At 39.1% G+C, this 18317-nt stretch overlaps 2 protein-coding genes across 3 annotated transcripts; one reads left to right on the top strand and one right to left on the bottom strand.

Annotated features, from left to right (window-relative positions):
- Positions 1-261: 261 nt before the first annotated feature.
- Positions 262-13169, bottom strand: wnt10b (wingless-type MMTV integration site family, member 10b). Of its 2 annotated transcripts, none has more exons than XM_082146315.1 (4): positions 13043-13169; positions 4953-5215; positions 3215-3666; positions 262-2531 (listed from the first exon to the last, which is right to left on the bottom strand). In XM_082146315.1, the coding sequence occupies exons 1-4, from the start codon at positions 13072-13074 to the stop codon at positions 2040-2042; spliced, it is 1239 nt and encodes a 412-aa protein (XP_082002441.1). In that variant the 5' UTR covers positions 13075-13169; the 3' UTR covers positions 262-2039. The 2 variants fall into 2 exon arrangements, with proteins under 2 accessions (XP_082002441.1, XP_082002440.1); XM_082146314.1 differs by lacking the exon at positions 13043-13169 and adding an exon at positions 6575-6854 and having other exon boundaries at positions 263-2531.
- Positions 9218-15929, top strand: wnt1 (wingless-type MMTV integration site family, member 1). Its single transcript, XM_082146317.1, has 5 exons — positions 9218-10812; positions 11419-11524; positions 12581-12834; positions 12990-13255; positions 13518-15929. The coding sequence occupies exons 1-5, from the start codon at positions 10803-10805 to the stop codon at positions 14007-14009; spliced, it is 1128 nt and encodes a 375-aa protein (XP_082002443.1). The 5' UTR covers positions 9218-10802; the 3' UTR covers positions 14010-15929.
- Positions 15930-18317: the final 2388 nt, after the last annotated feature.

Here is an 18317-nt window from a genome sequence, read left to right as displayed (position 1 = left end):
TATGGTAACAAACCGAAATATTTCATATGACCCAACATTAGTTCAATGCCCTTTTGTCTTAACTGTGGCAGTCTGGTTGTCATTATTCTTGATGCTGTCAGTATGTTGCTTTGTATGTGTGATTGGCTGCACTGCATTATAGGGGGAGGTGTTGGGGGGGGGGGGGGTCTATGGCCGTCCAATTTCTCTGTCTCACACATGGGAGAAACAGCGACAGGAAATTCCCTCTTGCAGCAGCTCCAGGGTGAAATGATAAAGGAATAAAGAAATACAAACCAGATATCTAGTGCTTTATCATTCCACACCACTCTTTCTCCAGTTCTCTTTCACTCCCATCGTTTATTGCCAGAGGAAATACCACAAGAAGCGAGTTCGATAAAGCCAGCAGACCGTAGGTGGTCACTTCACTCAATCGCCAGCCGCCACAGCGCATCCTCATTAGAGAGTCTCGTGAGGAAACATACAGAAAAACTCATTTATTCTTAAGATGTTTGTGATTGTTGAGCAATCACAAAACACAGACAGAGTGTAGACATCAGAAGCGGGCCTGTGTTTAGTTAGGAAATCACAGTGGTCCAGTCTCTGATGGCTGCAGATGCAGATTCACAGACAAGGACAAACAGTACTCAGCAGCACATGGCACAACTTTGGACAGCTGATCCCTGTAAGACAGGTTCATGCCTTAATCTGCTTATAGAACTCTTATGAAAGCCTATCCCTGTTGTCCATTATGAGAGGTCAGATTCAGTTAAAAAAAAAAATCTCCAGAAGAGAAGAATTATATCTAAAACGGCGATCTATGATCCCTCTTCTGTTCTAGAGGGTCTTTTATGGTTCTAAAACCAGTGTGATTATACACACAATAAACCAAGAAAGGTTCCTTAACATTAAAATTGAGGCTTTCTTAACATATTACAACAATAAATTCTCTACGCTCTCCTTGAAAATGCAAAAGGCGGCAATATATGAAAGTTAATTTATCCATATAATTCGTTTGATTTCCTAAGCATCGCTGAATCAAAATGAAAGTTTTAAGACTGTATACATCAATTTCACTGTAATAAGATTGTAATGGCAACTGTTTAAATACAGCTTAACACAGGACTTTAGAGTATGAATGTCTTCCATTTCTTGCATCAAAGGCATCTGGCATCCAATATCGTTCAGCAGTTTGAGATGAGATGTGACTGTTTTTAATCAGCTGCAAAAAATCCACGGGAGGCACAAGTGTTCTCCAGTCGTTCCTTCACTCTATCCATCTCCGTTTTCTGATTGGTCTGTCTCTATAAAGGTTAGGATGGGGTTACACAGCATATCAACTTCACAATTGTCCTGGTTTTCATAAAAACCAACCAAACTCAGACCCCTACGCAAGGCACATTCTCTGTCGATGGCCAAGATTTGCTCCAGACTTGGGAAAGTTTCTCTATAACATCTTATGAAATGGCACTGAAATGTTCCATTCAATTATCAGAGCCACTGATTCTGCACGATCAACGTGGGCAAAGATCATAACGCTGCAAGATACAGTGTTTTGAAACCTCAACCCAACTCAGATGGTTTTTCACCATCATAAATGATTACAACATAAACTTCTCAAACATTTAGCCAAAGTAAGGAATATACATTAAGTGCACTTTTGAAAAAGTAAAAAAAACAAAAAAAAGGTAGACCGTAGCAGTGCCTATATTTTGCAGGAATAATTTGTTCCTGCTGTTGTGCCTTGTTATTTGGAGAAGTGCAGATGGCGTTTAGGCCTTTTGCATGCTGGAGGCTGAAGATTCCAAGTGAGGAAAAAAAGACAAATGACATGAGTCACCTCCTCCTCAATCTCTGACTTGGCATTTTGAGAATAACAACAGCAACACAACGCAAATGGATCCCAGATGATGGAGGTTAAAAGAAGGAGAGAAATGGATAAACAGACACACCGTGGGAGAGCCAAACACACAGGCAGTCACATTCGGTATGGCAGGGTACAGGTTGTTGCCTCCCGGTCCAAAAACAAGGAAATGGAGATTTGGACCAAGGTGGGTCACTCACTTGCACACATTAACCCACTCCGAAACTCTGCACTCCTCACAGAGCACGTAGCAGCACCAGTGGAAGCGGCAGTGACACCGTTCACTGCGCGCCTGTTTGAGGATGTTGTGTCCGCGGCCGCAGCACAGCGACCCGCAGCCGTCCATGCTGGGGCTGCTCTTGTTGCAGATGCGACCCTGCGTGCCCAGTGAGTCCACCTCGGGCTCGTGGTCGCAGAAGTCAGGGGACTTCTCGAAGAACACTAACTCGCGCGAGATGCTGCGTCGCCGGCCTCTGAGCTGATCTGAGCCGGCGCTCACACCAGTTCGAGAGTTGAATACCCCGTTGTTCTTGTTCTGAGAGTTTATGAAGATGGCAGTCATAAATTTCTCCCGCAGCAGTGACCCCACCAGCCGGAATTCAGGAGAAACATACCAGCAGGTCTTGAACTGGCAGCTGCCTGATGTGCCATGGCACTTGCACTTTCTTCTCATGTTGTCAGTAACTACCTGTTAAGGTCAAAAACATAATAAAAATAATATAGTATATGTGTATTTTAAAGTTAGTAATCAAATGCTTAACACTGTGTCCTAACCAGGAATGAGTGATCCAACAAGCAATTTGACAAGCACTTGTGATAGTGTCTACAATGAGAAGAAAAGATTGAGACAGTAGTTTAAAACAAGATCTATCTATCTATCTATCTATTAAAAAATGTTGGGGGGGGTTTTTTATTGAAAAATTGAATTACTCTAAAAGTCTAGTGCAACCATAAAAATATATTTTTCTTACATCTTGAATACATGTGACTACACCGTTTAATCATTATTTTCAAAAAAAAAATTAAATATATATATATAAAAAAATTTTTTTTGACAAATATTATTAAATTATTAATTTATAAATATAATTATGCTTTTGGGGAACATTTTTTACTTCATGTCCCTCCAAAAAAGTTAAATTTAAATTCCGAAATTAAAAACATTTGGATGTATAAATTGCATTTGCATGTGTTTTTGGATAAATGAATAGATTAAAAAACAGTGTCATTGACCCACAATCCCAACCCAAAACTCCAATATACATTTATTATTTCACGCCCGTTTAGGACACAGATGTCATTGTTTGAAAGACCATAATGCAATACAGATTATTAGAAATGATTATTAGATTTGAACATATAAAACCACACCTGTCTGCCCACTCTATTATTGTGAATCCGCATACGAGCGTGTATATCACGAGGGGATCCTCTGGAATCCAGCCAATCCCTAGAGAACCGTACGCCAACACGAACATCGTGACTACAGCCTCCCCACTCCCAGCTGTCCTGTAACGTTGTGACCTCATCTGGTAAGGGTTTGAGGAGACTGACGGGGTGGGACGAGCGCAGATTGGCCGGCAGACCGCCCTGGAGTGAACTGAACTCAGGTGTGTTCTCTCCTGCACCTGCTATGGACACTCCACTCCTCTGAAAAGTCTGAAGTTGGAGCTGGGTTAACTTGAGACGGATTTTGTCATCGTCCAGGTGACGTTTAGCCTCGCAACCACACCCGCGCAACTTACCGAGGCTGCAGGCCGAAGCCACCGAGTGCATGACACCTGCAGCCAGCAGCGACAGCGAGAAGGCGCTCTCTCGGAAACCTGGGATGAAAGAGAGCACTTTTAAGGGCCGTTCACACCAAGGACAATTAGACAACGATATTAGCGTATACATTAATGGATAACATGCTGTTTATAGACCTTAGTCAGGGTAGCACCATATTCATTTTTGACAGGAAATAAAATTAGGCTGTGAGGGATAGAATTACAGTGCGTTCAATGGACTGTACTGTTGTTTAACAACATATCGATTGTTCAGCTTATGAAACATCTAAAAAATAAAAATAAAATAAAAAATAAACTTAAAAGAGTTTTACAAGTTGTGAATTGTGACAATTACGTGATCTAGGACCTGTACACTGTGTGTGCCACTGTAAAGACTAAGGCTGCATCCGAAATCGCATACTTCCCTACTATATAGTGGCCGAAAAACAGTATGTGATAAAAGAAGTATGTCTGAATTTACGGTACTCATAAAAGAGGAGGCAAAAAGTACCCGGATGACCTAATTGCCGGCGAGATTCTGAAGCGAGCATTCAATGGACACTTTACTCTCCCATGAGGCCACGGGAGAGGATTTATGAATGGCAGTGAAGTGACGTACAGTAACTGACGCTGGTAGGTCACATGATAATGACAGCACGGTGAATGTAGTATGTGCAGATTACATTCATACTACACACACTTATACTACATAGAATACTTTTTTAGCAGCTGTGAAGTAATTACTTATTCAAAATACTGTAAGTACCTACTCAACAGAGTATGCGATTTCGGACGCAGCCAATGTCTATCTATACCTCACAGCCTCATTTTCATCCTCATTAAATTCAATATGGCGTCTAACCTGACTAAGCTGTGCTGCAGTTTTGTTGTCTGCCTCTTTAAATGTTTAAGAATTTTAAAGTTGGATGGATTCTTTTTTTCTTCTTCTGAAAAGTGATTCCAATGATATAGTTCCTCTGTGACGTTATAGTTGTGGTGTGCCCACTATTAAATTTAGAATGATTTTTAAAACTATCTTTATAGTTATGATCCTTAGTGTGAATGGGCCTTTACATAGCAAATAAAACTGCCAAGAGAGTAAACAGAGCCTTCAGAAAGTGAAGTGCGCACGAGCCAGCTGGTGATATAATTATCTATAATGATCTTTATCTAAAATCTCATAAAATATGTTTTCCATGGCGCAAATGCGTTAAACAATGACTCAACGCTGATATTTGCCTCTCTGGCATTTGTAGCATTTCAATGCCCGGATTATGACTGTATTGGCTCTCTCTACAACTTCAACTTCAGCACTTCCCATGCCCCTTTTGCCATCCACTCACCCCTGTTGAGAATGGCACTCTGATGGGGCAACTTGCCATGGTTCTCCAAGGAGGAGCAGTTCCAGCGCTGGTCTCTGAGCTGGTGTTGGCATTCGTGAATAGCAACCTGAATGCCCTGCAGAGCAGAGGCTGTGACATCAGGGCTGCGCACACACAGACGCATCTGTTTTTTGGTCAGGCCAGCCAGTCGTAAACACACTGCGTTGGGGGTAAGCACTGGCTCTCCTGCCACCTTCAGGCCAAGGATGTCATTGCCCAGCACCCTGAGAAAGGAGAAAATTTATTTTATAGCAGTGATATCATTATGAAGTAACACCGCATGCAGTAAATATTGCAGAAGGCTGGTGTTACTTAGCATCACATGTGGTCTTTTTTAAATGACTCACATATGTGAAGAAATTATGACAATGAATTCAGTCATTAGCGAGACGCAGGAAAGATTGTAAAAAGAATGGATGTTTTTATGGTGCCATATTCATTTCAAATAATATGATCAATACATGCTTACTGGAACATTTTAAATATGGCAAAGAAAAAAGTGACAAATTCTAGAGATTCAGCAGTTGGAAACACTTGTGTGCTCAAGTGCACTGCCACTCAAACAAGGCTGTGACCTTGCAAGAGGCATACATAAAACATCTATGAATATTCAAACGCCCTGGTTTCTATCAGTGTCTTGGCATGCCTGAGGATAATCTGATGAGAAAATGACTATATGGAAAAGATTTGTGGGAAGTATTATATCCAAATCATAACACACTGATGTTAATAAATACTTTATGCCCACTGACAGTTTTGAGAAAAGTGAGAGAGCTTACATAAGTTTCACAGTAACAGTAAAATTAAAACTCTTTCTGGTAACAATTACCAGAATTGTGTCTATTCTATTAGTAGGAAAACCAAAATGAATTTTTACTATTAAAATGAGTGAAACAGGTACCAGCAACAGTTGGAATACAACTGAACAGTATCTGAACTACAGATTCCCATTTATTCAATGCCAAGCAAGCATGTGCAATTTGTTACCAGTAACAATGGAGGAGTCACTTGTCTAGTAGCAAAGGAATAAGTACTATGTAAATAAATCAGTAGCCTTTTATTGACTTGAAAATGATATACTTGGAAAAAACAAATACTAAAATATGATTAAAAACAAATACTAGTAACATTAATATAGAAGTTACGGTTATACTTTATTTTAAGGTGTCCTTGCTACCGTGTAATAATACATTTAAGTACTAAGTAATATTAATTAATTACATGTACTTACTAGGGTTGGGATTAGTTGCATGTAATTATGCATAATTTATAGTAATTACTTTAGAAACTACATGTAACGTGTAACAAGGACACTGTAACAAAGTGTTACCGAAGTTACATTAAAATAGATACTAGTTGGTTTTAGATATAAGTAGTTTACTAAGGAGGTTACTAGTTTTAGATAGCCTACTACCGCTGTTACACGTTACCTGACGTATTTTATTAAATAATAATAGCTAATAATCATGCAAATGACAATTTGAGGCTATTGTACATAATCATGTTTTTGAATCCCTGGCTTTCCAAAACAAACATGATTTACTCCAGCAGATCCCATGAAAGGGATCTACCTTTTTACTTACGTGAACGCAGGTGACAGAAGCGCAGCAGTCACAATCAGGACTCGTCCCAAACACTGTCTGTGAGGTAACTCCATTGCGCTGAAAGCTTTTCTCGACGGGACATTAAAACACCTGTGGGATCGCTTTATGGGCGAACTGGAAATGACTTTTGTGCGAGGAGCGGAGTTGAGCAAGCAGCATTTGATGAAGCTTGGGACTGGAGCGTGTATGTCACTGAGGAGGAGGGGGCGCCGTCGGGGTGGGCAAACATCGCCTGAGGCGCTTGTTTTTAAACACGATGAAAAAGTAGCGAGGCCTGTCAAATTCTCCATATTCCTGAAACTGCATGTGATGTGATCTCTACCAATATTATTAATGCTGAATGAGTATAAATCTGGCAATGAATAAATCAATTATTGGTTGTTTTCAGTAGCCTATAGTCCAACACTGCCTCAACTAATGGAAGCAATATTGACAACATTGACTATATTTAAATCTTGTTTGGTATCAAGTGCATTGAACAACACGTGACTGACAATAGACATGTTCTCAATGGTAGCCTATCTATTTTTTCCATCCAATTTTTTTTTTGTTTTTTTTTTTTGTTTACAACCATTGCATTAGCCTAGGCTACCACAGCCTATTTTTTTCTTTTTTAATTGGTTGTATTTATTTCTACTTTTTACACAACAAAAACATTAAATAGATTATAATTTTGTTTAGCCTATTATTACTAGGCTATTTGTGCCATTACATTTATAAACAGCGAATTTATTGTCATCTTTGTTGATCACTTGAAAATAAATGGCTGCTATGTAAAAAAGTGATTTATGCCAACCACATATAATATGCAATTTGCTTTACATGTGATTACTGTTGTTTCCTGTTAAAGTATTGTAACGGCATTCTCGGGTGCCGTTTTTGAAGAACCCCCAAATGATGCCATGTATACCGATACCTGATGAAAAGCATAATTCAGGTAAATAAACAAATAAATAGTCAATTAAAATTTTTAAATAAGATTTTAATTGCAGCTTTAAATTTGAAGTAGGCTTTTTTTTTTTTTTTTTTTGCACTTTGAATTTAATTAATGATGAACATTTGAGTTGAAACTATGCAAACTCATTAAATCGAGTAAATTCACATTAATTGATGGTGTACACTGCCTCTAGTGTGTAACCCGATGCATCGCTGTAACACTTCTAGAACTTGTCCGTTGTCAAGTGTTACCATTTGCAGGCTGTTAATTTTTATATTGTCCGCTGTCTATTTCTGTTTTTTTGTTTTGTTTTTGTTTTTTACAGTGTAGGCCTATTATCTGACCTGCAATACTGCAGAACTTGTGAAAAGACATTTTGCTACCCCGTAAACATGTATGTCAACTATAAGCTAAACTAAACTAAGAGTCATTCATATAGGCTACAATGAGCAGGGCAGCAGCAGGCAGGCGTGCGACTCTTCTCGAACAATGCGAGGTGCGTGTGCGCGTTCATGTGTCCGCCCATCCTCCCACTCCGAATCAGTTCAACAGTTCACCGTGCAGCCCTAGTGACGTTTCACTTTAATTAGGCCCACATTCATCATTTTCCCCGACACTCTTAATGAGAAGGCTTTGCTGACTGTTGCTGCCGGAGATAGCCTAGAGCACTACTGGAAAATAGACTTATTTCGTTTGTTTGTCTACACGTCTGAGTTTGTGCGTATAATTAGTCCCATAACTGACCATGATGGAGAGGTTTTTGTCAAGACTCATTGAAAGGGATGCGCAATTACATAGTGGGCCAACAAATTATGCATAATGCACATAATAACTTTGTTCAATATACAAGCTGTCAGTGTTTTTATTTTCTAGTTGAGACGTGATGTGATACAAGAAGACTTGAACACCGAATGTATGAATAAACCAGAATTTTTAAGGCATTAGCAGTTTACAAGATTAAGGGATTATCGTGTTGGTGGTCAGCTATGCACTATGCGCAGCAGGTGGAAAAAAAAACTCTTTAACTGACCCTATAAGAGCATCTTGCGTCTTATCTTTATTAATATTACTATTAACAGTAGTAGAATTGGGATTAATGTCATGAAATTGAGTTAAATCCACCCTTAACCATACTTAACACAGAATCCTGACAACAGTTCTTGGTTTTGGGCTAATCACCTCCTATTCTGGAAGATCAATTCTTGTATTGGAGCTAATCACCTCTATTCCTCTTCTTAAGCTCTGGCAATGAAAAGTGCATTAGCATTTTGCCATGGCGTGTATATCTAAGTGGCTTAAAAAGTGATTTGAAGTTGATTTGTATATAAAAGGCGTCCCTTTAACCGGATTGCCGCTAATCTGCGCCGCATCGCATGAGTGTTTCAGGAAAACCTGTTTAAGATCCTTCAAGAGTATAAGAGCAGGCTAAGCCCAGAAAAGCAGCCCTCATTAAATACCACTAACAAAAGCGCACTTCCTTCAGTTAGCCATTTACTTCAATCCTTCAGAGAAAAAAGTGCGCTCTCTTTCTCCCAGATTCTTTCATGGCGACATCAAACACCTTATATGCTTAAAACACGTTGATTTAATATTTGCCACTTGATCATAATTCTTTGCGCAGACGATAGCGTACCATAAATGTATGGAGTCAAAACTGACAGCAAGATACTATTTTATTCGTGCCTTTAGTGACCATATGCGATCAAGGGAGGTCTGCAGTCCAGATGGTGAACAGTTTTATCATGACTATTTCTCCTGTGGTGTCACACTGTAAACTCAGATGTGTTGAGTTATTTATCTGTAACAATTTCTCATTTTATTCGTTGTCGCAAACGACGAAGAATGGCCTATTAGATGACTGGGAGTGTTGTAACACCATCAGTGTAACCAATTAGAAAGAGCTTGCATGGGGTTACATTACTATTAGAAGTTGTAAGACTCTGAAAACAATTAAAGATTTATAGAATTAATTTTGAGGTTAAAGGGTGTGTCTGTATAGTTGTTACCATAGCCTATATTTTATAAAATGTTTGGCATTTATTAACCTTTGAATTAAATGATTAAAATGAAATGAGGCTGGGGTGGTGATGGAATAATTATTTTGAACAAATACATTTGATAACCATAATAAATAAATGTGCACAATTTAAAATGTCCACGTTTTCTATTACTGTTACAATCAACGTATCGTTACAACCCAACATCCCTCATTGAAGTTGACATTCATTTACACAGTTTAGTGATAAATTGTAGACATCTAACCCATTTAATTTGCAGCAAACAAATATAGCCTATGCATATGCATAAATATATAAAAATTTGAGACACAACACAAAAAAGTAGTTGTTTGAAACAAAAGATTGTTACACTCTCCGGTCAATCCTCATTTAAAATGAAAAACTGAAGCAGCATTAGCACTGCCCCATGTCTTTAATATTCTCCTTTTCATTTTGCCCAGATTTTTTGACCATAATCATAGCATGACGTTTCCACTTGATGTGCTTTATTCAGGCTAAAGTACAAACGGGTGAGTGCAGAGCGCAAGCATGGACATCTATAAAAACACTTTTTACGCGCAAAGAGGGAGGAGACGCAGTTAAGGGAGTAATGCATGCACTCCGGGTAAAAAAAAAAAAGCCAGTTTAGATGTTTTATATTCCCTTCTTACAGTAACCGTGTCGAGACACCATCCACGCAGAAGGAACTGCAGACACAAATGGCGCGCGCGCGCGCACACTCACTGCAATGAGAAGGAATAAATCTGCTCTGCATATATTGAAGACGCCTGAAGGAACTGTATTTTATATGATTTCGCTTGAATGTATCTGAGGAATCTCTGGACGAGGATTACAAAATGATATGTAATTTAAAGCGCCTATAACGGATCTTTTCTTCATCTCCTCTCCTTTATGTCGGGTTTTGCCTCCTGTATTCATTGTGCCCAATGAGAAGAATTAAGCTATCCGTCCATTCAGTTCCACTCAAAAGGAGGGAGGAAAAAAAACAGAGGGAGATGAGAGCAGCAAATCCCTTTTTTATTCATCTTGTAGCGTTCAATAAGTGAACAATGTGTCGCCTATCAGTCACCGAGGGGATCAGGTCTTCGGGACTGTCCCACGCGCTCAGTGCTGTGAGCAGAGCATCACTAACACACAGACTGTAAGAGCAGCAGCAGCAGCAGTTGCACTGGCATCCCATCCAGGACCCTTTCTGTGACTTCTACACTGATTTTATGAATAAACATTGACCCGCGCTGTCAGTCGCACTGGAATGTGGAGTGGTAAGTGGATGCGTAATGCAACCAAATTGCTTGTTTATTTATTATTATTATTTAATTTTAGAATGTAAAAAAAAAAAAAGGTTCTTTATAGCACCAGCAATCATTTTGGACAGTATAGGGTTTCGTGTGTTGCTATATGGTTCTTTGGAGACTAAAATGTATTGATGTTGGGTTCTTTAGATAAGCATATTAGTTCCTATGTTCTTTAAAACATCATATGGTGTTCGAAAGAACTAAAGAAATGTATGGCATCTGGACTATGTTGGCTCTAAACCTTTAAAGATTATTATTTTATTTTTTATAATTGTAGACTATTTTTAGTTGAGCCACATACAGAATCCTGACATTAGTATTTTGTTTACATATGTAAACAAAAGCGTATATCTATAGGCTATAATAAAATTCGCCATGCGCTAAAAGGCTGAAATAAAACATAAATATCATAATTTCATTGCACTACACTAATTATTTAGCTATTTTTATTAATTTCAAAATTGTTAAGAGGCTCACCAGCTCATCTAATATAGAAAGACATAACATAGACAGACATCGTTTATTATTGCAGGAATGTCATTTGAGGTTAATTGGTTAACTTTGCCCTTTCAGATATCATGAGGGTCCTCGCGTTGCTTCTCGCAGTCAAAGCGGCATGTGTTCTCCTGGTCTCCTCTCTCACTGGCACAGGGGCGGTCAACAACAGCGGTCGGTGGTGGTAAGATACAGCAGGCTTTTAATATATATAGCTACTATGACATTTAGTGTCATGTATATAAGATGTAGTTGTATAGCATGTACATCCTAGAATGTGAAAAATTAGTGCTCTTTTTCTTTTGGCTGGTGCACAATGTCTATGATAAATATCTAAGTCTCTTAGATGCTTAGTGCATGATACAGTAGGCCCGAATTAAACAATCAAAGATATTAGACAAGCTAAAGATTTATAATGGCATTCCGTCGTTTGAAGTGAAACACTGTGTTAGCATGCGAAGCGCATATACGGAGTTTCATTGTTATTTTATTTTATATAGGCTATATAAAAAAAACATATTATTAATATTATAAGTATATTATATATTATTAATATATTATAAGTCAAACTAATTTCCCAAATAAATGAATGCATTCTCAGCCTGTTTACTCAGAGCCACTGCTTGCGCGCGCGCGCTCTCTCTCTCCCTCACTCGGTTTCTCTCTGTCATTTTGACAGTGTGGCTTGAACACGGGACAAGATTTTTCAATCCAATGTGGGATAAATTAAATGCGGATTTATTTTATGGCTGGGAGCAGTTCCTTTCCAGGTCGTTTTCAGGGTCGAATTCGTGTAATGTGCTGAGCGTTCCGGAGTAGGTTAAAACTAAACACGACATATGAGCCAAAGCCAAGCTGTACGTATATGGCATAATAGCGGTCAAAGGGGAATTAAAAATTAAAAATGATAAACGCTGATTGATACACTACAAAGGATGAAGTTCTTCTTTCTTCTTCCTTCTTTTATCTATATCAATAAAAGTGTATATATTATTTTATATTATAATCAATTTGATTAATTAATAAATAAATTATAAATGATATAGCTTAAATATATACATACGTATAGGCTATATATATTTATCTCACAAACCAAAAGGCAAACATACAGAATAAATGAGAATCTTATAATAAAATGGTCTAAAGCCCCAAGACCTTAACTTACAAAGTTTTAGCATTTCAGTCCATTCAGATGAGAAATGGCCTTTTTCCAAAGTCAATTTTTCGTTTTCTCCACCAGGGGTATTGTGAATGTGGCATCCTCAGGCAATCTCCTCACCAACTCTAAGAATGTACAGTTGGTGCTGGACCCAAGCTTGGCGTTGTTAAGTCGTCGTCAGAGAAAACTGATCCGGCAAAACCCTGGCATCTTGCACGCCATTGCAGCAGGCCTGCATACAGCCATCAAGGAATGCAAATGGCAGTTTCGTAATCGGCGCTGGAACTGTCCGACCACCCACAGCCCCAACGTCTTTGGCAAAATTGTCAATCGAGGTGAGCATGGTTTCTCAGAGTGGCAGTATGAAAGCTTTAAACGATGTTCTGAACACTGTTCATATCTCATACCGTGAAATAAGAGAATATATAATTACACATTAATATTATCTGGATGGAGACGAGATTGTAAGTTGTGCTTATTCTTTTGTTAGGTTGCCGTGAGACTGCATTTGTGTTCGCCATCACAAGTGCTGGTGTTACTCACGCTGTGGCTCGGTCCTGCTCTGAGGGGGCCATTGAGTCCTGCACCTGCGACTACCGGCGCCGAGGTCCTGGAGGGCCAGACTGGCACTGGGGAGGCTGCAGCGACAATGTGGAATTTGGCAGGATGTTCGGACGAGAGTTTGTGGATTCCAGTGAGAAGGGCAGAGATCTACGGTATTTGACCAACCTGCACAACAATGAAGCAGGAAGAATGGTAAGAGACCCCTTAAACAATCAACTTTCCGAGGCCATTTGTCTCATCAAATAACCAGTATGTCAGAAATAGATTTATCAATAAATGGATTTTCCCAAAGTACAGATGGAAAGCTACTAAACTAACAGTTTTATCAGTTAAAAAATTTCAGAATTTCAATATAAATGTCCAGAATTTCTATATAAATGTATAAATTATTACAGTATTTGCTGTTGTTGTTGTTGTATTCAAGATTCATTCATTTTCTCTCCTCTCCCCACAGACAGTCGCATCAGAAATGCAACAAGAGTGCAAGTGCCATGGGATGTCCGGGTCCTGCACTGTGCGAACGTGCTGGATGAGACTGCCCAGCTTCCGCGTAGTGGGAGACTTTCTTAAGGACCGTTTCGATGGCGCATCCCGAGTCGTGTATGGCAACAAAGGCAGCAATCGTGCATCCCATCGAGCCGACCCCCGCCACCTGGAACCGGAGAATCCAGCACATAAGCTCCCTTCGGTTCGGGACCTGGTCTACTTTGAAAAGTCGCCCAACTTCTGTTCCTACAATGGCAAAACAGGCACGCATGGCACATCGGGACGTACCTGCAACAGTTCCTCGCCGGCGCTGGATGGGTGCGAGCTGCTGTGTTGTGGAAGGGGATACAAGACTCGAATGGAGCAGGTCACAGAAAGATGCCACTGTACTTTCCACTGGTGTTGTCACGTGAGCTGCCTCAACTGCACCAGTACACAGACTGTCCATCAGTGTCTATGATGAACAAACACAACAAACTGAGAAACTAGAGACAAAGGGTCCCAAGCTGGGTAAAAAAAAAAAAGGGGGCCATTTGGGTATCTGGAGGTTATAGAGGAATGAATAAACATGTTGAGTTTAAATATTGGAGAAAAGAGACAGGATGGCAAGGTTAAAAAGGACTAAACACAATCTGTTGGTTGAATAGGCAACTATTCAATGTATTAACTACTGAGAACAGTTCAAAAGTTCATGAGCAGAACTCTTAGCTGATGGTAGGTCTTGAAAAACAATATTTTGGTGATGTTACTACAGCATAGGGCTTCAAATCGTAAGAAATGGGTCGAGAACCACTACACACTGCGCAACTATGAGCAGGAAAAAGCGTTCATGTAGGCCCCGTTTAAAATTTAGGGTGCTGAACCACCAAGTCCTGAGGTTCTAGCTTGTCTTTTCCTCTCCTGATCTCCATCTCTGGTACTCTGGGGAACATAGAAGCTAGAAAGTAGTAACTGGACACAGTTTGACAGATGTTCCTGTGGTTAGCGAACCACAAGCATGCTCTCTCATAAACCAGTGCAAAATTCTAACAAGAGGGCGGTTCTTTAAAATATTTTAGCGTTTTGTTTTCTTTAGCTGCAGTCCTACTCGTCTCACATAAAACTGTGTGAAGTGCTTCTCAAGGGATGGGGCTTCCTTTTCCGATTACTATGTAGCGGAATCCCGAACTCAGCCCAACCTCTCGTGATTTCCCATTCGGACCTGCCATACTTCCCGTCATTGCTTTGAGTCTCCTGCCATTTTTTAATACCATTTATTATTATGTGGTATACCATGTTATTGTACTGATGGAAAAGTATTGGGAAGAGAAAAATTAAGATTGACCCGAGATTGACTCGTCGATTCAGCTTTGACAGAAGTATGTTTACTATTACAGAAGAAGACTTGTCAGAAGTTGTCAAAGACACTACATCAATTACGCACAAGTACATACTAGTTTTAAAAAAAGTGTGTAAAGATAATCCTGTAAATGCCCTACTACCTAGTTTACAGTGGACGAACAGTTCACATTTATGTTTTTGAAAGAGCCACAATTATGGAAACTGTATTTTGTATATCAGCTAACATGACCAAAATGTTGTAAATATTATAAATAGATATGATCTATATATTTATGCTGCAACTTGCAATGTGAGAAAATGACTTAATCTGAAAGTGGGGTGAATACACTATTATTATTTACAATTTTATGAGTAATTCCATCCAGTTGTGTGCTAACTTATACAGATGATCACAAATGGATGATCAAAACGAGGCCACATACATCTCAGAGACATGATTACTTTGTCAAATGCCTGATTTGCTTGTCTCTTGACACTTGTGTTTTACATGCACTGAACACCATCTTTTAATATTGTGAATGAAAAGTATTTATTATTGTATGATGGCTTTTTTTGTTAGAAAAAGGTAAAAACGCTGATAAAATGAAATATTTTAGCTCAGTTTAGAAAAGTTGTTTTCATATAGAGTAATAGCACAATAAAGTTTATATTTTCATTATCCGTGTTTTCAGAGAACCCCTCATTTCCTAACACTGCTCACAGTTTGAGCAGAATAACAGGTTTGTCTTTCCATATGTTCCACAGAATATTCTCCTCAGCTTAGTTTATGATCTATCAATCATTTCTCAGAACCACAACCTGGTATGACAGGGTATGTCTAAAGCACTTAACCTAAAATCAACAATGTGAGTGTGCAAAGTATATCCGTTCCTCTAAACATCATTCCCACCACCAAAAGCACAAGACCAGCCCTCTTCATCGAACAGTTAAGCACCCTAAATCCACAGCAACCGCTGAGGGAATTTGGGCAGTGGTGTAACACAGCGTTAAATCTGTATGTTTTCAAAACACTAGCGGTTTTGCTTCACTTACTTAATATCAGAAACAAAATAAAGAAATGGTATTAGAAATAATGACAGGTTGCGTTGTCCCCGCCCTGCTGCCGAGGCCAGCGCGACCACAAGAGTTTGGATGAAGGCAGACGATTCTTTCTCTCACCCACCGCAACATATCGCAGGGCCACTGAAGGTCAGCCAGACGGAGTGCAGCACCGCTGTAGTCGTCACATCCGCATCCCAGAACACACAGCGATGGGAGAGGATGAGAGGAGAAATAGGATCTGGAATGCTGACAGGATAAAAGAGAAAGCTCACAGATAGCTGATAGAAACAAAAGGGGAAAAACACACATTTATATAATAAATATAAACATAGATAAAAAAAAATTATGATATTAAAATGCAAAATTTTAAATGTTTTTGAAAGTCTTTTATGATCACCAAGACTGCATTTATTTGATGAAAAATACAGTAAAAATAGTAATATTGTGAAATATTTTAAAATGTAATTTATTCCTGTCATGGCTAAGCTGAATTTTCAACATCATTAGTCTTCAGTGTCACATGATCCTTCAGAAATCATTCTAATATGCTGATTTGCTGCTCAAGAAACATTCCTTATTATTATCAATGTTGAAAACAGTCCTACTGCGTAATCTTTTTGTGGAAATCGTGATATACTAGGCTACCACTCAAAAGTTTGAGGCAAGTAAGACTTTTTAAATAATCATACTTTTATTCCAAAAGGATGCATTGAATTGATCAAAAGTGACAAAGGCATTTATCATTTTACAAAAGATTTCTATTTTAAAATAAATGCTGTTTTTTAAAAACTTTCTATTCATCAAAGATTCCTGAAAAAATGCACCATGGTTTCCACAAAAATATTAAGCAGCAAAAAAACTGTTTTCGACATGAATAATAATAAGAACTATCATTAACAATTGAGCAGCAATAGTAATTGGTAAAAACTGAGCATTAAATCAGCATAATGATTTCTGAAGGATCATGTGACACTGAAGACTGGAGTAATTCAGCTTTACAATCACAGGAATAAATTCAATTTATATATATATATATATATATATATATATATATATATATATATATATATATATATATATATATATATATTCATTCAAATAGAAAAAGGATATTTAAAATTGCAGTAATATTTCACAATATTACTATTTTACTGTATTTTTTATCAAATAAATGGAGCCTTGTCATAAAAGACTTCTTTAAAAAAAAAAAATCTGAATTATTCCAAACTTTTGACTGGTGGTGTAGTTATACGAGACAAAAACAATGCACATTATACATACTTTCTTTGAAAGCCGTAACCTTGTGGGCTGCACTTCTACATATTGCATAGTAGCGCCTCTGATGATCTGAGTTTGAATCTCAGCTCAATGTCCAATCACAGTCCTTTCACTTCCTGTCTCAATTCAACTGTCTTAATAAACCCAAACAAGGCAAACAAATATATAACTAAAAAGCTTCCCTGCTTGAATGGTAAATAATACTGAATAAAATAGAAATAACAAATGAAACTGATCTTTGACTTTACAGGAAGTTTCTGTATACATGCATGTGCATTATAAGGCAAAATAACGAAACAATACGAAGCATTAATAAAAACTGTAAAGATATAGTGAGAATAAGGAGAGAAGGATAAAAAAAGGGGATAAAGAAGCAAAGTCAGGCTGCATTCCCAGGCACTGGTGGGATGAGGAAGGCGGAGGGTGGAGGGCTACTGTCATTGTGGGAGTGCTGAAGAGTCACTGATAATTAGCTCAATTAGTGACAAAGGCAGTGTAATAAATACCGACTTAGTGTCTGGGTCCCTGCTGTCCACTCTCTACACGGCCTGTGATGCAGCCAGGGACTGACGGACAATTCATTAAACCGACAAAATACCCCACCGTCCAGGCGTGACGCTGCGAGTTAGCCTCCTACAGGCCCGGCCCATTGTTCTAATTGTCTGGGTTGGAGTCGCTTTCTGGCCATCTCCTCCTCGCCCCCTCCTTCGTCCTCTTCTTTCAAAAAACCCAAGGAGTTAATGCCCCTACCTAACTCTGTAAGTAGGTGATCGGCAGGTTGGGGGAAAGAAAAAAATGGAAAGAGTTACTCGGGAGGGAGGGGTCCAGTGGGATTAGGGTCCGAGGGTTGCCCGGGAGTGTGAAGACCGGCCCCGATCGGAATGTCGTAGAGATGAGTCCAGAAGCTCGGATGCGGGACAAAGCGAGAGTTAATTAGGAAAGATTGAAGGAGTTGGCGACAATGGGCCGCCACCCGAGTCGAGATGAAATTGCTTCCGCGGATTATTGGGGAGCGAGTGTGTGGGTTGCGGAGATGTGTGCGCCGGGAGGGGTTCGAGCAGGCTTGGATTGATGGCTGCCCCTCTGGTTAGGGAATAGGGGACAGGGG

This window comes from Leuciscus leuciscus (genome assembly GCF_965113295.1).
Source record: "Leuciscus leuciscus genome assembly, chromosome: 18".
NCBI lineage: Eukaryota > Metazoa > Chordata > Actinopteri > Cypriniformes > Leuciscidae > Leuciscus > Leuciscus leuciscus.
This window is presented reverse-complemented; position numbering and strand designations above follow the sequence as displayed.

Bases quoted from the DNA above. Each gene is read 5' to 3' on its own strand.
- wnt10b (XM_082146314.1), bottom strand. From the start codon at position 6,648: ATGGAGTTACCTCACAGACAGTGTTTGGGACGAGTCCTGATTGTGACT. The intron at 5,216-6,574 runs GTAAGTAAAAAG...CTCCTTTCTCAG, and splicing joins CTTCTGTCACCTGCGTTCAC to GGTGCTGGGCAATGACATCC. The intron at 3,667-4,952 runs GTGAGTGGATGG...CTTTCATCCCAG, and splicing joins GAGTGCCATTCTCAACAGGG to GTTTCCGAGAGAGCGCCTTC.
- wnt1 (XM_082146317.1), top strand. The intron at 11,525-12,580 runs GTAAGATACAGC...TTTCTCCACCAG, and splicing joins AACAACAGCGGTCGGTGGTG to GGGTATTGTGAATGTGGCAT. The intron at 13,256-13,517 runs GTAAGAGACCCC...CTCTCCCCACAG, and splicing joins ACAATGAAGCAGGAAGAATG to ACAGTCGCATCAGAAATGCA.